The sequence below is a fragment of the Amblyomma americanum genome, chromosome 9, assembly GCF_052857255.1.
Source record: "Amblyomma americanum isolate KBUSLIRL-KWMA chromosome 9, ASM5285725v1, whole genome shotgun sequence".
Taxonomy (NCBI): Eukaryota; Metazoa; Arthropoda; class Arachnida; order Ixodida; family Ixodidae; genus Amblyomma; species Amblyomma americanum.
The window spans coordinates 144,864,097-144,884,853 of NC_135505.1; the positions used below are offsets into that span (position 1 = coordinate 144,864,097).

General features: G+C 45.3%; 1 protein-coding gene across 1 annotated transcript; it reads right to left on the reverse strand.

The window, feature by feature from the left end:
* Nucleotides 1-778: 778 nt before the first annotated feature.
* Nucleotides 779-19,897, reverse strand: LOC144105693 (A disintegrin and metalloproteinase with thrombospondin motifs like). The gene is made up of 14 exons (XM_077638799.1): nt 19,746-19,897; nt 19,112-19,281; nt 15,463-15,555; nt 15,251-15,374; nt 15,126-15,164; nt 14,940-15,064; nt 14,207-14,278; nt 11,728-11,861; nt 10,561-10,610; nt 9,286-9,394; nt 7,433-7,600; nt 5,299-5,437; nt 1,388-1,507; nt 779-872 (listed from the first exon to the last, which is right to left on the reverse strand). The coding sequence occupies exons 1-14, from the start codon at nt 19,816-19,818 to the stop codon at nt 831-833; spliced, it is 1,458 nt and encodes a 485-aa protein (XP_077494925.1). The 5' UTR covers nt 19,819-19,897; the 3' UTR covers nt 779-830.
* Between the last annotated feature and the right edge of the window lie 860 nt (nt 19,898-20,757).

Sequence of the window (20,757 nt, forward strand, 5' to 3'; positions counted from 1 at the left end):
TGCATTCCCGATCCTGATATTCTTGCCTGAAGGTGCGACAATTTTGCGACAGGTGAAAGATGTGTAGAAAGAGCAAACTAATAACGTAATTACTAAGGCGACGATTGAAGAGTCTCCTGAAGATCAAAGTTTTATTGTCACTGGCGTCCTCTACCACAATGCTATGCGAGAGCATAGGTGGTTAAAAAGAACTACAATATTTTTAATGGTTCGGAAGTAACAGCAGATTTGCAGATTACGCAATTTGTTTAATTATGTACATATTTAGGGAACAAAAATTCTTTGCGAGAGGAAGAGTGACTTATTGAAAGAAAAGGTGGAGACGCCAAAAAAATCTGCGTGAATTCTACAAATATATAGTGCTGCATTCTAAGCACCACCACGTAACGATAACGGTTCTCAGGGAACTAAACCCAGAGTCCACAGTCGAACTACTGAGGAATTTGCATAAACAAAGAGCTCGTTAGGGCACCTTTAGGAGCCACCAGCGATCGACAGAGGTAGGAGCCTGCTGAAAGCGACGCGCGCATGAAGGTTGAGAAAACTTTCATGCAGCCATCGCCGAGTACTTGCTGAATAAGGTGCAGTATTGTAGCGCCTCATTCTTTCAGTTTTAGGCTGCGTTTGTATCAACCTCCAACTTCCGCACCACCTCATTAAAGAACTGCAGTCCCAGTCTGATGCTGGTTAATCCGCATATACTTGCTGGACGGATGCGCTTAGGTCACTGACGGCATCAAGTGCTTGAAAATTGTATTGAAGTTACCAGAAGTCGATGTCCAACACAACTCACATTGTTTTTATTTACCGTGCCTTTCATAAAAGCGTCTTCATTTCTTTCGTTTTGGTCTGCATTCGCCACTGTAACACTCCTAATGAAAACCAAGGAGAAGAAAAATTAGTTCCTGTGTTTACCTTATTTAATCCGCATTGAACTCTTGCATCTACCTTTTGTGTTCTTGCCAATTATTCCACGCACTAGCTGTAGCCGAGCGCTCTGCAGCATCGGGCATGACTTGAGCGCACTACCGATTTACTATATTAGAAAATTGACTTTTCTGTAGTTACTATCATACAACTGGTTGTGAAGCTAACTTAGATCGCAGATTTTTATGAAAGCTCCGTTTAATCGAAGGTTCCAGTTATTATATAGCCGCTAAATAGATTTCAAGTATTTTCTTTCCAAATGCATACTTATACGACTTAAACACCGCAGGAATTGCCACGCTTAATCATTTTTCCCGTGATACAGGCAAGCTAACACCAAAGTTTTGGTTTTCACCCTTTCGCGTCCATCTTGCGCATATGTTTCCAGCCGTACATCTGCCCTCGCTACACTGACTTACTCTCTCAGACATCGCGTGGTTAGGAGAGCAGTGAATTTTACCTGTTTGTGGCCGCAGTTTGTTCCGTCTAGGCACCAGTACTCTGCCCGATCTGTTGGGCGCCTGTACAGGTCAGTGCCCGGGCAACACGTTATCTTGCAAAGGTCTCTTCCAGTTCTTCTCTACAGAAAGTAACGTTGCTCATCTTACTTAGGTTATATGCATACTTCTAAAGTACATTTGCTTAGAATAATAACAAGGATTTACTTAGTTTTGACTGAGGACCAGTCTTCATCTGAGTGGTACATGATTGTTCAAGCCAGACGAGTGTGTGTGTGCGCGTGTGAGAGTGCGTGCGTGCGCGCGTGTGTGTGTGTGTGTGTGCGTGCGCGCGCGTGTGTGTACATGTGTGTGTGTGTAAAATGTGATTTGCTGTTAACCGTGCAGATTACTTTCTTAAAGCTCTTCTAGAACTGTCCATAATGGAATACATCGTGATACCATCGTGCCAAATATCGAACTGTCATCAATACAGGACTACAGGGTTTGTATAATTTATTCGTTGGCGTCTGCAACAAGAAGGTCCTTTCAAGGTCCTTTCAGGGAGCACGCAAGAGGCCTAAGGAACAGGGAAGGTGCTAACCTTGTCGAGCACTGCGTAATTGCAAGGATTGCACACCGATGTTTTCGGGAGTGAGGATTCTGAGCAGAACCAATTTAAAAACAACCCGTGAAACGATAGAGGCATACTATATTCATAGAGCTGGGTCAGAACGTGTCAGCGATACTTAATAATAATTGTTTTTTTTGGGGGGAAAGGAAATGGCGCAGTATCTCTCTCATATATCGTTGGACACCTGCACTGTGCCGTAAGGGAAGGGATAAAGGAGGGAGTGAAAGAAGAAAGAAAGAGATAGGTGCCGTATTGGAGGGCTCCGGAATAATTTCGACCACCTGGGGATCTTTAACGTGCACTGACATCGCACAGCACACGGGCGCCTTAGCGTTTTTCCTCCATAAAAACGCAGCCGCCGCGGTCGGGTTCGAACCCGGGAACTCCGGCTCAGTAGTCGAGTGCCCTAACCACTGAGCCACCGCGGCGGGTCACGATACTTTGGTCATTTTGTATAATGCACACAAGGCGTTCCTTTGAATGTTTTTTTTTGCGATAAAGATGTGATGAGATTCTTTTTCCTATTTCTCTTTTTTTCCCTTTCACGGTGTGCGCCTGCGCTGGTCTGAGTGCATTTAAGCTGTTGTGCGTCTCTGAATAAACAGTTGTCAGTCAGCACTGTGTTCGTCCTTCTTTTCTTTGGCTATGTGCCGTTGCGCTGAAAAACTGAGCTCCAATCAAGAACACCAACTAGCCCAAGAACTAACTCTACTGAAGTCCTTTCAAGCGCTTCCAAGATGTATATGTAGGTTGCACTATATAAGCAGGATGCCACCCTGTGGAAGAAATGCAAGTGGCCGGCTCCTCAAAACATGTTTGTGGGTTATGAACCACGTCTTCATAATGGAAGTGATTCATACTCTGCCAGCCTTCAGAAAAACGATTGTCGCCGTTTTCGTCTATAGAAATTATACGAAATGATGCGGAAAACATGGCGGGTACTGTCGGATGCAAAAGTGGTATATAGCAGTCACGGTGTCATAGCTCGTTGCTCCTCTGGCGCCTTTCGGTGCTTACGTCTGTCTAGAGCGCCACGCGTTGAAACGAGCGAAATGACATGCATGCCTATGGATGAGAATGGTCACCTCCTCCTCTGTCCACACATCAAGCGGTGTTGGAAAGTGGCGCGGAAATCAACTCTAACTGAAGAGATTTTTCTCCCAGAGTACGTTCATTCAAGTTTTGTCGTACTATATAATACACTTTTCCTTTATCAAGACTAAGGCATTCAGTTTTTTCTTTTGCTAATTCAACAAGGGTTTGCGTTTATCGATTTGAAAACGAGACGAATATCGTTTCATGCAATACAACGGTAATGGGTGGTATTAAGAAGTAGGCGGTACCAATGTCAGCAGGTACGCTATTTGTGGCAGCGTTGTACACAAATGATTTCGCACAGCATAAAATCTATTTTTAAAAGACACCGAGTGAAAAGATTGGGAACATGCTCGTCATTGGGAACTCACTGACAAGCAACTGGCTGGACTAAGCTCTGCTTTCGGCTACCGCCGCAGGGTCGCAGAGCAACGTAATTTCGTACGCTTCCGGAATAGGGCCCCCGACCCTGCCTGACTTGCTCTAGTCCTGACATGCACCAAGCAATGCGCGACATATTGCGCGCTTGTACTCTAAGCGCCAAATGAAACGCAAACAGGTCAAGTGAAACGGCAACAGCAAAACGAGAACATTTTAGTTGAGGGAGACTGAATACCATCTCACTAGATTTTCACCTGGAAGCGTCCGAAGCAGCACAATATTGGCAAAGGATGGTCTCACACTGGTCCACTGTAGGACCAGCATTTACCAATGTACTTCCAATATTGGGCGTGCAGGCTACAGCTGCGGCGGCCTGTGACTTTGTCATTCTTTGTCATGCTAGATACGGACCACATTGCTCTACTACTTATTGTTTTACGCCCCCCCCCCCCCCTTGTCCCTCTTTATGGCGCTCGGCTGCTGGCCCGAAAGACGCGGGTTCGATCCCGGCCGCGGCGGTCGAATTTCGTTGGAGGCCTGTGTACTGTGCGATGTCAGTGGGCGTTAAAGAACGCCAGGTGGTCGAAATTTCCGGAGCCCTTCACTACGGCGTCTCTCATAGCCTGAGTCGCTTTGGGACATTAAACCCCCATAAACCATACCTTATCCCTCTCCCGCAGTGCAGGGTAGCCAACCGGAACATTGTTCTGGTTAAACTCCCTGCCTTTCCTCTACCACTTTTCTCTCTCTCTCTCCAATACTGGGCAGATTACCTCTGCTGCTCACGGGAAGACCACTGCATAGAAGTAAGTGTCAGTACATACTTTCTCCAGCGGCTAAAACTTTTATGTTCTTGCGTTCGCGTTTAAGTTATTTTGTTCGCGTTTCATTTGGCGCATGTCACATCTGACTACGATATAATCAAGAGCGTGCATCTCAAATTAAGTATTTTCTGACGGCTGAGTACGTAGCAATAAATCAGATAACGTGCGTGAGAAAATGAAACCTTGCGTTATTGTAAACACACAAAAAAAACTCCAATTTTATCCCCCTAAGCTCTCTCCCATTGGCAGAATCCGATGTATGACGGCAGCCGCGAAATCCTTAGAGTGAAATGAAATCAGTGCAGCTGCAATGTACAGCATCGCTTGAACCAGCGGTCCCTACATCAACTCGCTTTCGCTACGGCTGAGACCTCGGCTATCGACGTACTGTGAAGTCCCTACAAACATCCGTGTTGCCACCACTCGAATAGAGACATAAACTCAGAATGGAAACATGATTCGCTGTATTATTCATTCTCAAAAACTAACGCAGGGGCCGCTGACGCGAGGGGGGTGAGGAGGGTGTATTTATCGAGGCTTCCTTGCATTCAGCTCTGCCCAAGAAACCCTCCCAAGAAAGCTTAGTAAAGGGTCGCCCGAGTCCAAGCATACACTGCATTGGCAAGGAAATAGACGTAATACTTTTCTTTCAAGGGCAAAACACGCAACGCGTCAATATGCAAAGTTCTCCTACTATCATGAGCAATATGGCACAAAAAATTAAGCATTCAATTATTGATTACTTCATAATTGTGTGACAAGCACAATTTTCTGCGTTTTCGAACTTTTTTTTCTCCTGACACATATTATTTAAAAGTCATTCTGAAATTTAGTGTAGTAATAACAAGAAAGTTCGAAATTTCGAGCAAAAATTTGTTCCGTTTCATACTGCTCACGACTGTATAGTACATATCCCTGTTGAAAGTTTCTGTGGTCCAAGCTGTAGCTTCTAAAGGCGTCCTACGCGAGGACGCTTGGGAATGTGGAAAGAGTAACTCACTGTGCACTCTTTTGACGCTGGAAATCCGGATTCCCTCCGACAGAATTTGTTGCGGGACAGCATGTCACCGGGGTATCTTCTCGACGGCTTGGGCGGTTTACGCGCCCACGTGCTGGCAATGCAGGTTGCGGGCACAATTCTCTAGACGCGAGGGAGGGAAAGAAATGCATTTTCGAACAACGTTAACGTACGCAAGCGGACTGGCGGATTTATTTCAGAAACAGCTAATGCAATAGGGACAAAGGCGTGAAGGACACAGATGAAACTGGGCGCAAACTGTGAATGAAGCCTTATTATTACGTAATGATTCCGCACGCATCGCAACACTGCACAATCGAACGAGAAAAAAATTGTTGGATCAAGGTCATGTACCCAATGGTCATAGTCATATGATCACGTGGTCATACTACCATAGCTTGGGCCGTACTACCATGCAATTGAGTTCTGTTTGACCTTGTGAGGCGTTGAAGGTCATTGTCGGCGTAGTTCCCACTATCCCAAATCGAATGTCAAGGTCAAAGGTCATGATCAGGAACCGAATGGTCATATGATCACGTGGTCATACTACCATAGCGTGGGCCATACCACCAAGCAGTTAAGTTCGGTTTGACCTTGTGAGGCATTGAAGGTCACTGTCGATGCGTTGCCCACTGTTCCAAATCAAATGTCAAGGTCAGGTGCCCAATGGTCATAGTCATGTGATCATCTGGAGTAGCGTGCCAGGCCGAAAACCCGGCAGACCTTTTCCTGTTGAATTAAAATCCCTCCTATTCTTCTTGTGACCACGTGATCATACTACCATAGATTCGGCCATACCACCACTAAGTTAAGTTTCGTTTGACCTTGCAAGACATTGAAGGTCATTGTCTCATCCACACTGAAATCCGAAGTTGTACGCTGCGGCGTAGAGCTCACGCTCTAATAAACCTACTGGCCGCACATGGTGACACGTGACACATAATTCGCGCTCTTGATGCTGAAATTATTTATTCAGTAGCGCAAAAGAACGAAGAACTGACTTACACCCGGCCAGTTCTCAACGGTATCATGCAAGCGTCGAAAAAAAAAATTAGGCAGTTGCTTAGCTCTGATTAAGCCTGGATATACAAGCGAAAAGCTAGCAGCAGCCGCACTCTCCTTCCCTTCCATGTCGAGTGCGCACGCCTATTCTCTGGCAAGCCAATTATATAGCCCCCTTGCGCATGCACATGATGCACATGTGCAGTAGCGCGCGGCTGTGCCGAAAGGTCAGGCGACGGCTGCGGCGAGGAGCGACCACCTGCGCGGCGCGTGACATCACTCGTTTCCGCGCATGCGCATAACTCACCAGTTCGGCCCACGCGAATCTCGGCTCTGACCCGCGTAGTGAAGCTTTTCGCTTCAAAACGGCCGTGCAGCGCTTTTTGACGAAGCGAAGCCGTGAAACACGCCGAAAACGGCAAACCCTTTGCGCGCATGCGCGCATTCTCGCCCGTAAAGCCGCCTCGTTTTCGTCATGCGCCACTGTACAGCCAATTATCTCAATGCTCGCGTGATACTGTTAGACAAGCGGCCGCGTGTACAGTCTTACGGGTGTGCGGCAAAACTAACCGATCAACCTCTTAATCCATGCAAGGTAAATAGTACCCTTCTCCTCACCTTTCGGGACCTATTGGTCTGTAGGGCCTAACCTATTGGTCGGTAGGAGTGCTGTAAGGGCTTGACAATACGGCTAAGGAGCAAACCTCGTTACTCGGTTAATTTCGTCAAAGGGGGTACAACGCATCACATTTGTCGTTCATAAAATGCGCTTCGAAAGTTTCCCATCCAACCGACGCAGCATCCTATACTACAACGAGAGCTGTATTTCCCAAACTTGTTTGGGTCCTTTCAGCTGTATGCATGGTGTTTCACCTAGGAGTGTAATCACTTTTTATAATAGGATTTCTGACTCAGAAGAGCGCTTATAGCATTACCAACGCTTTAGCGCATCACAATACATCTAAGACGTACCAGATAGCTGCCTGGTTAACTAATATCGATTACTTAACTTGTTAACTATCGCTGTTAAGCTGATTATTTATTGAGGGGCTTGCGGCCCACCGTAAGCAATATCCATATCCCACTTTGCACGCAGGTGGCAGCCGACACTCACCTGAGGAATACTTGAAACTGTTCCTGCGAGCAGCTTGAAAACCGAAACTGGTTTTCGTCCTTGTAGTCGTAGCTCATGATGTAGCCGTCGCTCCAACGGCAGTGGTACGCCCCGTGGTTTCCGGGAATTCCCGCTACGGGACCGGCTTGGTCGTGGCTGGATCCCATGCTGTCGGAGACAAGCGCAATGCCTGTCGGATCGCAATTACACTTCCACTGCAGCACTGAAGCACCAAGCTCTCACGGTTGCACCCGCAGAACGCTTGGGCTCTAGGACCAGACGTCCGCCATCTTCCGAAGGACAAAAGCATCCGGAAGCCGCGAGCCCCACTTGAATCCCGTAGACACGTGGCTGATAACCGTCCTAGCAGCACATAGTCGAGACGGCGCTGGGAGGGTCCATTTCATGCCAAGAGGGGTGCTCGCCAGACAGCGCGTTTTCATCCTTCAAGGGTTTGACTAAAGCATCGAAGCTGCCGCAACGAGCTGCTTTGGCGCACTGTCTCGATGGGCCTGCTGTCAAGTTTCAGTCGCACAAAGCGCTTGGCGCCGCTCTAACATAGTAGACGCTAGCCGGGAATGCCACCGTGAGGTAGGGCTTTTCGGTCTCAAGCACGGCAGTAGCACCCAGACGCAGCCGGCGGCAAAGCGTGTTTCAGTTTATTTTGGGATCTCTAAAACCTAGCATCCATCAAACAAGTGCCTTTGGTTCGAGGGAAAGGAGGAAACCGATCGCTAGACGAAGCCAAGCACGACGCAGGCATTGTAGCTTATCAGGTGACGATGACGCGGCAGATGCGGCCCAGCAAGGGTGGCGCTGTGATTAAAGCTCCCAAAATAATCTTACTGTGATCGCAGCGCAGTTCGGCTTGCTATGTGACGAGTTCGAAAGCGACTTCCTCCGGTAGTTGCGAGGAGGAAAGCGGCCGCCGGAGAGGGGAGAGGACCTTTCTGTCTTGTTCGGCGGGCAGACGGCGGGATCTGCGTACGCAGAGCTGGGTTTAGAGACAAGCAGATTTTTCTTTTTCAGCGCATTTGACAAAGCGCGATTCTTCGATATCATACATCGGCGCTAAATAAGTCTTCGGCGAGATATATATACACCTATTCGATTTTCGAAAAAAGAAAATGAAAAGTGACCCGCGCTTGCTGTGGCGGCTGTACACTGTTTTAGTTTAGACTTTTACACATGGTAATCGAAAGAAAGCCTTATAGATTTTTCAAACCGGGCGCTGAAAGGTACGTAACACACCTCTGCACACAAGTTCCCTCCAACCAATGGGTGAATTTTGTAGCCAACAGCACATTTTTTATTTCCGATGAGGCTTTTAATGTTATCGCAATAAAACTATGTGACGCCAGGTTACGCTCGTGTGTTCTCTCTCACCTATGTTTTATATCGTGCCCCCTACGCATTGCCCTTTAAGCTTTTAATGGTTTAACAAATGACGATGATGTTAGCTATTGATATACAGTCTTGGTCAAAAGTCTTAAGGCCGCAGCGTTCAACTGCAACGAAATGAATGTTCCCAGAATAGTCCGTGTAGCAGATCATTCAAAACATAAGTCAAGCAGGAAGCTTCTCACTACAAGAAGAATTCTTCTGCTAGCATTTCAAGGTCATTCGGTCTTTAATGGTGTCATAATTGTTCTGTTATGCGACTGAAGCGAAAAGCCTTTGGCCTTAAGACTTTTGACCAAGATTGTACTTCCATGAGGAAACAGAATTTGAGAATTTGCCCATTTTTACATCTGCAACATAAGCAATACGCCGGACACCACAGGATTAAAGCTACAAAAAGGAATTACGACAACAGAGCAGACGCCGCGCGGTTTTCGATTCGCTTTACGTACAGGTGAGCGAGTTCATGCGCTGCGTGGACAATTCCCGAGTAGCCCCTTCCAATGTCGAGGCTTTCGGCGACTCTCCGCCTCGAGCAAAGGCCTCCTGTCATCGCTAGGCCTGGAGGAAAGGAGAAATCGCGCAAGGAGCGAGATGCAACTGACATGAAGATCAAAATACAAACAAAATTCACACCCCTTACAAAAAAAACATTTAGACAGTCTAAAGACTGTCCATAAACTTCTGTCTATAAAGCATGTGGGCTTTAAAAGACAAGAACAGTCTATAGGTAGTACAAATCCTATAGACAATCTACATAGATTTACAGCCATGCACTTTTGGTAGACTTGTCTATAGATCCTTTTTGCAAGGGACCACTGTCATCAAACTCAGGCTTCGGCACAAGTCCGGTAGTTCTCTACCAGTCGAGAGCAGTTCGCGCTCACAATTCGCAAGGCCTGTCTCTTGAAAGCACAGACGGCAAAGCGCTTGAATATATTGTCCGTTCCAAGGGCTCCGGACTTGCCACGAGGCATCTAGCCACATATAGCGCCCGTTCCAAACAGGCAGCGTGTGAGCATGCTATAGCACTGCCGTGAATGTGGCAGCGCCTATTCACATGTAACTAGTCTCAAACGAGGTGACATGACTGGATGTCGCGAGGGCTGTCCGGATCCCGTGGGACGGGCAATATATTCAAGCGTCTGGCGCTCTGTAGATGCACGATATTAAAACTAAAGCACACAAGAAGCGACAGAGATACTGCGACACGTCAAGAATGATGGATTAAAATGCGTGCTAATACTTAACTTCCAAGATGTATTTTTCACTGACATAAAACCGTAAATAATAGTTTCAGTGCTGTATCAGATCTTCGAACTCGAAGTGGTGAAATTGACGAGAATCGGCAAGAAGCGTCATGCTGACTCATCCGTTGGAAACGGGAGAGCCTTAGATTAGGCTTTTTGAAAAAAAAAATGAAGAGCTTCGGAAAATTTTATTACAAGCCGTTTTTAGCTATGAAGAGCTGGGGAACTCATAAAACATACTGGCCTGCTGCTGTTGCTGCCGAAAATAGTACGCAAGAAAAGTTACAGGTGTTTCATTTACTTAAAAGTAATTGCTTATGTGATATTCAGAAAATAAGCAACCGGATGTGCCAGGAACACTGGATGTTTACAGCCAGTTTTTTATATGCGCACTATGCGTCTGCGGTTGGTTATCGCGACAGAGTTTACGTACACACTATCTAACGGCGCTCTCCTAGAATTGCTGCAAGATCTTACCTGCGACACCCGGTCTCATCCGCCCAGTGCTCACACTGACCATTGTGCGCCTGGAACAAACAATGGCCTCCATAAAGTGATTCAAGAATTCAAAATCACCCATAACTTTGAAAGATCAGAACAGAAATACTTTTGTTCAAAACTTTATCAAAATTGTTTTTTCCTAAAATTTGTAATTTTATTCTGAATGAACAAACTGTTTAGGCCAAAAGTATGCACAGCAGCTTTGCCGCTATAAATGGCATAACTCACTAGGGACGCCAAGTTTTTGGTGATTTTGTGTTTACAATTGTGCTTGAGACATTACTAAACGCGGATGACCACACTGAATTCACCTGCCATAAATAATTTCTAATTAAAATTTTCTTCCATGTAGTTCTGACTTTAGCTTCAGCATCAAAACTGAAGCTACGACGTCACAGCCACGGTTGAGGTCACATGACGCTTACAAAAATTGAAATGCAGTCTCTGCTCCTTCGTTTTGATTCGCTCCAACTCTTACACCAATTTTCCTCAGCATTCGCTATGCCATCGCAGGAACGAACCACAATTATAGCGAAATACATGTATTCCTCACCAGACCTCGAATTCAACTTAGACTTGGCAGCTTGTCCGGCTGTCGAAAGCGAAATAAACTGCATCGGAGAAAAAAATTCCGCGATATTTTTTTTTTACCGGACGCATCCAAAATCTACGTTTCATTCTAAAGTAAAAATACGAAACGAAAATTTGGTGTCCCCACTTCCTTAAGCACTGTACCGTATGACAAAAATTACGTTTCTGCTCGACACCGAATACCAACATTCGCAAATATTCGTGACGCGCTGTATTTACGGGACACGCGACGAAGCGATACCTCCGAGGAAGAGAAGGTTAGGAGTGGAACAGAGTAGAGCATCATGTAAGCAGACATCCTTAAAGGGACCCTGAAACGATTTCTGTAAGCATATTCTAGTGCAACAGATCTGCAGGAGTGGTCTTTGAGGGCATTCGAGTCAAATTTGAAACCTGTGCGTGGGCCCTATAATTTAGAAATAATTTTTCAAAATCGCTCCTCTTGGTAGCTTGCTACCGATTAGGGCGACACCTCATCGTGCGTTCGTCAACTAAACGAGCTTTCGTGACATTCGAATAATAAAGAGTGCGTTTAATGCCAAATTAACTTACCCCGTAATTAGCAAAACGGCGTCAACACCTTTGAAGTCAGTCAAGCGTTTTTCAACATAAGACTGCAGGTTCTCAAGCGTGTATTCTGCGATCATATCGGAACCGTGCATCACGACATACGGCTCCTTCCCACGCTGCAGAAGGTACAAAAAACTTAGCCTGTTTGTCGCTTAACTCAGAAGACAGAAAAAATCGCATCACATAAAATACAAAAGAACACAGAAAGAAGGAGCTTCAGCCACACATTTTACGATATTTTCCGCGTTTACTCATTTGCCTTGTTACCTTTGGTACTAAGCACCTGGGAAAAAAAAAAACATTTAGTACACGGCCAATGATTTCCTGTCAATGAAGTAAGCCAGTGAAAGACAGATATCCCCATCAGTATCTGTGAAGTTTTTTTTAACGGCAAGCGTTCTGTGTCCCACGGTATTTGCCACTGTTTAGAAGCAGCAACATTTACATGCATGTGAAGCGCCATCAAACTATTCTCGCGTTTTACTGTGGCAGCGAATGGACAATTTAAAATTCAATCCTCAGTGACTCATTTGGTGATTAAATATACACCATGGCGATCCCAGTAGAATAGAAGTTGAATTAGGTTGGTTTGGTATATGGGGATTTAACGTCCCACAGCGACTCAGGCCATGAGGGACGCCGTAGTGAAGGGCTCCGGATAATTTCGACCACCTGGGGTTCTTTAACCTGCACTGACATGGCGCAGTACACGGGCCTCTACCTTTCGCCTCCATCGAAATGCGACCTCTGCGGCCGGGATCGAACCCGTGTCCTTAGGATCAGTAGCCGAGCGCCATAACCCGTAACCACTGAGCCTCCGCGGAGGCTAGAAGTTGCGTCCCTTCGACTTGCATGTTGATTAAAAGTTGCTCCGCTTCACTTGCGTTCTGCCTGTCCGTCAGTCGCTTTACTGCAAGCACAGCGCGATGATTGCGCGGATGCAATAATTATTACAATTTTAATGGCGTAAGGGCATCTTTGGTGGATGAGCGCTTTGAATCACGGTGTTTCGCTGCTACCAAGATGGGCTCAAAGACCCATCCTGCAAGCATTTCATTACGGAGAGGCCGAGCAGCACACCAGGGGAAAGGTTGTACAACCGTCCACAGAGTTGTCTAGAGCGCTCGAGGGGAGCGCTCTGTTGTGCATTTCTGACAATCGCCGCTGCTTGCCGGGTCCGACATGCAGCTCTTACAGACATGAGGAATCAAACAGAATCCATGGGAATGTTCACGCACACGATGACGTCAGGCTTAGAGCCCTAGAACACTTAAAGAAGACAGAAGCGTATTCTCTAACTCTACACCATCGCTGCATTCTGATACGTGCAACGTTAAGAGACCGGAGGCGAGCAGAGTGGGTGAGGGAACAAACGCGGGGTAATGACATCCTAGTCGAAATCAAGAGTATGAAATGGGCTTGGGCAGGGCATATAATGGGAAGGCAAGACAACCGCTGGTCCTTAAGGGTAACGGAGTGTACTCCAAGAAAAGGCAAGCGTAGCAGGGGGCGGCAGAAGGTTAGGTGGGCGGATGAGATTAAGAAGTTTGCAGGCATATAGGTGGCCGCAGCTGGCACAGGACAGGGTTAATTGGAGAGACATGGGAGGGACCTTTGCCCTGCAGTGGGTGCAGTCAGGCTCATGATGATGATGATTATGATGATGTGTATTGTATGGTGTGACGTCGTTTGAGCGCTCTTAGATTAGTGTGGATGACTGTACTCACTGGAAATCGGCGGAAAACCGGTGGCATTGGGGAACACAACTCGCTCCTTCCGCACACGCGGTCAATGCTCAAACCACGCTTCAGCAGATTAACATAATGAGCGGCTGAGGTGAAAAGGCAAACGCAGCGCCACAACGCTAGTTATCAAGAGAATGTAGGGGCACCTAGATGTTCAGGGAAGAAAAATGCCTTAAGTGCGCCTAATGTCGCGAATTCGATCCCGGCAACGGCGGCTGTAATTCGATGGAGGTGCAGTGGAAAAACACCTGTGTACTGCGATTTCGGTGGTTGCAGAAAAAACCGAAGTCGCTCAAAATTTGCTCTTTGCCCTTCACTGTACAGCTGTATCCGCAAAAATCAATTGACCAATCAACGATTTAATCAAACACTCGTGAAAATTACAACATGAGCCATAGAAAACCCAGTTAACTGAATCTAAAAGCTCAATCGCGCTACTTAAAAAGCAGGAGCTAACAGACTTCTAGATATTCACAACAATAAAGCCGAACTTACAGCTTGCGCTGCCATGGCCCGCAAAAATCAATCAATCAATCAATCGATCGGTCGGTCGGTCGACCGATCAATAGTTGTGAAAACTACAATTGGAGCAGTAACGAGAACACAGTCAAGTGGTTCAAAAAGCTCAATGCGCGCTACTTACAACGCAGGAGTTTCCAGACTTTTTTAGATATTCACAATATTAAAGACTAACTTAAGACGAATGTAGCACGTACCTCAGCCCGCTCGACTCCAACCAGCCTGGGTACGATGCGTGGATAGTGCACACTTTCGTATCTTAACTTGACCTTGGGAAAAATATCACAAAATTGGTTAGTGTGACAACAGTATGCCTTTTAGATTGCCCGTAACCGGATATCTATGTGCCTGCGCCCTCTCATCCTTTGCATCAGGCCTTAGTGCACGTGCACAGCACGTGATTTGAATCCCAGCTATGAATGCACCGTGAATACTCTCATCTTCCTACCATTCATGAACTCTCATAGCCACCCGCTTCCTCCCTTGAACCAGCTTCTAGCATAAATTAACAAACTAGAGCTGTCTTCCAAAGGCTGACTTCATTGTTTTTTTTTCGTCAATTAAATTCGTTGTATACACCTTTCTGCTGCAGACCAGACAAGGGCATAGACTTTAGGCCTCCTTTTTTTTTTGCTGTAAATGTCTAAGCTGAATTTTTCTTGACAATGATTGCGCATTGATTTTCCTTGAATTGTTATTAAAAAAAAATTTATACACCAACGGAAAGGCGCCAACCTGTTTATTCTGCTGATTTTATAATGCATGACAGCTCATATTAATCTGGCTTGCAGAGTCGGGACAGGAAAATTCTAAAGCCGAATTCGCTCGCTTTAGAAGAAGTAAGCAACTGGAGGTGTGTTGACTTGAAATAAGCAATGGCTGATTGTTTATATACAAAATTTAACTGACGGAAATGACCAAGACACTTACGCCATTGAAGAATACTACGAGGTAGGCTATGAGACGTTTTGTGGTCTGGAAGTCCTTGTTGTGTTCGTAATCTGATATTACGAACACGTCCGGACTAAAAACCTCCGGAAGATCTCCCCTGGCCTCTGAAATCGATAGTACGCTTAAAATAAGATCCAAGGATAGTGACAAATAGTGCAGACATACCTATTTGTAAGTGGTCCGGCGAAAGATCGAAATCCATAACTGACGCAGTGGTAGAAGAAAAACAGATTTATATTCTCCAATTTGGTATATCACTGCCGTCTTCTGAATGTTGGTGACATTCTTACCTGAGTCATTAAATGTCGCTGTCTCACTTCGTACTTTAAATATCTTGTGGGCAACCTGTCCTATTTCAGACCTTTCACTTTCAAAAGAAGGTTCGATACTGTACGAATGGTTTATAAGGCCCTCCTGCATTCCAGAAACCAAACACATATATGTAGCATTTGCGAGGTGTTATCCGGCTGATAAATGTTACGAATACAAAGGTGCAGTATACCATTAGAATTCCGTGCGTAGTTTCGTGAAGAAGGAGAGATGCCAAGCTGTGTTTATCCTCGTAAAGCTTTCCTTCGATTTCTTCTGATTTGATCTGTCGTCACAAACACGATGAAAACAGCACACAATTAGGGTTGATCGTAAAAGACGTCAATGAATATTATAGTCAGCGTTAGTGTTACTTCCAATCGATAATTGGAGAGTCGTACTGACACCAACAAGCATTAGCAAATATGTTCGAAATCTTGCAGCCCTGTCCGCATTCTGCGCAGGTTCATAAAGCACGTCAATAGCCCTTAAATGCCTACTAGTGTTACGTATCAGTTATTTTTTCCTATAATTCAGGGCTCTGCGCAGGCTAGTTCTCTTCCAGAACCTAATCACGTGAGATTTCAACTGAACAAGGATGGATAGCTGGGCGAGTTGGCAGTAGTAGTGCATTGTGTGTGGTACAGCGCGAAACAAACGAAAGACAAAGTACAAGACTTCTGTCTCTTTCTCGCTGTACCACCCACAATGAACTATTATTATCAACTAGACCTGCTATCCAACCTTCTTCAGTGCATTTCTATTGCACAGGGCCCCATGGGCCCTTCCATGTTTCACAGCGCTCATCTGTGTAGTCTTATGCTTTGTCTTTCGTCTGTTTCACGCTGTGCCAATCACAGTATGAGCTTCACGTTGTCGCAGCAGTATGAGCATCCTGTTCCTCTCCTCCGCCAATTTCTTTTAACCATTCTAGTAATTCTATAAACATTTTCCGTACACAATTTAATAAAATAATCGACCAATGAATTTTTACGCGATAGCGTATACAGCTCGTTCGGTCGAAAAGCCGTCGGCATAGTTTAGTAGTCGGCACCGCCTGTCGGAGATAATCGGGGGGTGCGAAAAAAAAATTGTATCATGGTAATTTCTGGTTCTAGTGATTGATGATTGATTGTGGTGTGATGGGAGATGAAGAGTTCATGAAATAATTGTAACTGATTAAATATAGAAATAAAAAAATGGCGTAGGTTTAGCTCTGGTAAAACCTGGAATGACTTCTTTCACTCCCGCCTTTATCCCTTCCCTTACAGCGCAGTTCAGGTGTCCAAAGATATATGAGACAGATACTGCGCCATTTCCTTTCCCCAAAAAACCAATTATTATTTATTATTATTATAGCTACAGCTGGCCGAGTGGAACTTGGTCACGTGACCAACCACGTGACGAACCACGTGATCAGCCACGGCACCGCGCCGCCGGCAGCTGCTCCGCACCACGTGACCAACCACGTGACCTCGAAATGCTACCGTAATGCAGCTATCGCTACAAAATGGGAAAAAGGGGGGTTCAAAGGTTTCATAGTGCTCAGAATGAAAAGACAATGTTTGATGATGCTAATTAAGAAATTTTAGAGCGTGCAGTTGATCAATTAATTAAATGGAACAATTGAAAAACCTAAAGAGTTGCATCAGCATCAGATGATGCACCAAACGGCGTACGCTATCGCGTCAACTCATAAGCGCAACATAGGAGTTCTCCGACGTTTCTACGCCTCTTTTTAAACTACGGGCCATGCTGCTGAGGGAGGGGGACACGGATTAGCTTTGACCGTAACGACTTCCACGTAGCGCCTTCTGATTACGGTTTGTACTTCACCAAGTAGCTCCGTGGTTATGGTCCAAAAACAGATCATTAACGAAGCGTTTCTGTCGTTGATTAACAGGCCTACGGCGGAAGTGACGTTCTCGATTGCGATGTGCTTGACGACGAAGCGCCAATCATCTTTCTCCGTCCTGGTATTGTGGGTGGAGCCCAAATGAAGGAACGCCACTCTCACTTTTCCCTTCGCATTAAGACAGATTTACAGAGGGCTAAATTTATTCCACGGCCCTCTCACTGCATCTTTCCTTGTAGGCCTCAGTAGCACCTCTTGAACGCGAAAACCTATCAACTGCGGAAAATGTTAACTCTCGAAGAAATAAATAAATAAAATAACTATTTCTAAAGGCCGCTACATACGTCACTGCATCTTCTTGGTGAATAGCCTTCCATAGGTCACACAAAATGCCAACCTGAGGGCGAGCGAACGATATTAATAGTGCTTCCAAGGTGCCTGAGTTATTTACATGCAGTATTTCGCACCTCATTTGCAGAAAATGTGGCGCAATCAGTAAGCTCAAAGGAAGCAGTGTGCCCATGTGCGAAATGTTACTCTACAGCCCTATATGCGAGCTTCTACCGGCTGCGTCAAAGCAAAACGCAGATATCAGGGAATACGGCAATAAAAAACAAATATTCACAAGCATCCCAGCTGAGAAAAAAAACGTCAGTATGGCAGTACTTTCTGTAGTTCTGCACCCACAAGGGACAGCACGATACCACAAAAACATTGTGTTGGCACAAAAATTTATATCGTTAATTCAAGTTCACGGCCGAAGATGCTATAAAAATTCGTTGTGACGACAGAAAATTTTGTTATGTTTTCCGATAGTGATAGCCTATACGGGGTGTTTCACCTAAGAATTTGCATAATTCTTAAAAATAGTCATTCTGAGTTGGAAGTGCTCTTTTTGCGGCAGAGCATTGTCAGCGACGTAGTACATAAGAATACAGCTAAGACGTTGTAACTAACAGCATGGTTAACTATTGTTGAATAGTTCTGTTTTGAACTATTACTGCTAGGCTCTCAATTATTAAAAGACTGCTTTTAGAATTTCGAAAAAGCGGTTACCGTCGGCGCTGTGGCCCAACAAATTGTGGCTACTTCGACGAGTTACGTGCACTGGAGGGGTTGCTTTGCCTGCAAGCATCACGAAAGCGAATGTTTCTCTGCCTGATGTATCCAAAACTTTTCGCGGCACAGCCCCTAGGGTAACCGCATTTTCGAAATTCTAGAAACTCTAAATTATAAAAAATTCTAAATTCTACACCGATGACAATGGTATGCCTAAAAAGCGCTTTTCTAACTCAAAAAAACCTGTTTTTAAAAAGTGTGTAAAGACAGGCTAAGCAACCCCTGTATGCTCACCTATGGTATTTAGAGACACTTGAGTCAAGCAACAGCGTTGTACAATACTGAGCGCGAAGTTAACAGACTGAAATGCCGCCTTTTTTATATTCTTTAAAGACTAACTGCTCACCAAAGGGAGGTGATTTTTTATCGCTAACAACATGCTGTGAGTGGTTCGCGCCTGCTAAGACCAGTTCACCCTTGCTCAGTATTTAAAAATCAAGCATTAATAATAACGCAAGTTAAAACGTATAACACGAAAGATGAAGCAACAGAAGTATTTCCAGTTTCTGAGAGAAATTCTTTCGCCATGCCTACGGTTGCCTAACCACCACGCTCTACCAGAGGGCGTAACAATCGGTTATCGGTACTCTGCAAATCGTAATGAACTCAGGAGAAATATAAAAAAGTAATCTTCGCGTAGCGCGACATATAGCAACATGAGGCTCAAGGAATCTATAAAAAGTACCTTTGTGCTAATGCACTGGAAGCAAATGGTTCGTCCAAGTAGAGATGTCTGTTCTTCACAAATAATAAGGATTAGAGAATGATTAAGGCATGGCAGTCGGAGCAAATAGTGGTAATGTTGCTGCGTTTGATAACAGAACAGAGACTGCTTTGTGATGTTCCCTAATCTAAGCTGCCCACCCACCGTCTGAATGATCCTCTTGTTGTCCTCAAACGAGCGCACCGTTAGCGTATCACGCAGGACGGACGCCTTTTGGAGGCTAAGGAGATTGCCATCGCCCAAGTGAACAGTCTTCGCAGCGTTGTCAATCCTCGCTTCCAGAAGGGACGGATAGACTATCGCTTCGGGTTCATCTGAAAGGTTGAGAAACTATAGCTCAAGCGAGTGTTTCCGCAAGTGTTTCAAGCGAACTTAAAAAAACTTGAGTTTTTTACTACATATTATGATATGTACACCGTGTCCTAGCCCACGTCAGCTAAACGCTATAAAAATAAGGAAAAGGAACCCACTGCAGTGAGGAAATTTCATGCAGTTCTGTGCACACGACCTCACAAATAAATAAAGGTGCGCTTTGCTTCAAACATTTTTCCTTTTAAAATTAACTGGTAGTGCAAAGTTTTTTTTTTTTCTAAAGCCATGTCTATTGCTTCTGGGCTTAAAGTTGGCGAGTAATGATAGATGAAAGAAAAGGATGGGTCAAAATTTTAAAAAATTTCACATCATTTTTGTTAATGACTAGAGCCTGGGTCGACTTTCGAGGATAGAAAGTAGTTAATGTGCAAATATGAACCAACAAAAGAAAAAATCGTCTACGTACGACTGAGCTTGTTCAAATGCACTGCCGCAGGCAAAATGAGTGCTAATAAGTATGCAAACATCAAGCTGTCCATCTCATTGGCTGCGCTCTTGCTTCGGGGAGATTCAGACGCACTCCCGAGCAGCTGCTTTCGTGGCTCCGAAATTTAAATAAATCTCGCCGTATATTTTGCCTGCAGCATCCAAACAAAGTTCTAGATATCAGCGCAGCATTTCAGCAACATGACTCGCCTGAAAATACCAGATCTCTCCTCGTGGGGCGTAAAAAGATGCTGGCCAGGCTTTTCAAAATGCCGGGCCAACGCACGAAATCTCAAAAGGCCGCCTCCGAAACGCGACTGGCCTCCACTGCCGCCCTTCGACGGAGGATAAATGCAAAGTGCTCCTGGGGCCGTATTCTATAAGAACTGATTTGAAACGGATACCATTTTCTAGTTGATTTGGAGTGACGTCAGCGTGATGGCAGCATCAGCCGAAAGGAGCAAGAGGCCAATCACAGAAATCACAATGTAGCGGGTCACTAACCACATGCATCGGTTAACCGTTTGCTGCTATACGCAGACAATGACGAGGCTTGGTACCAATGAGCCAATGATTAATTAAATGATTAATTACGTCACCGAACAGCGGCCAGTGCCAAAGGACCAAATGGATCCGAAATGGATAATGGCTCCCTACGTAACACGGCCTTTGTACTTGCAATACAATATGTTGGCTTAGTTGGCTTTTTTTACTTCCATAACTACAGCGCACTTGGCGGCACAGAGAAGCGCTCTGTTGTGTGTCTCCTCCTCTGTGTCGTCAAATGCGCTGTAGTTATGCAAGTCCTTGCGTGATGATTTTGGTGCACGTTAAAAATTGCCGGGTGGAGCAAACCGATATATCTGCAGTGCATCTGTGCAAAATATGCAGAGACATGGAGCAGCTTCAACACATGAAAACATATTTCAGCGCATGCAAGAACACAGATCTGCTTTACTGTACCGGCTGTTTTCGGAAAGCATTGATGCAGG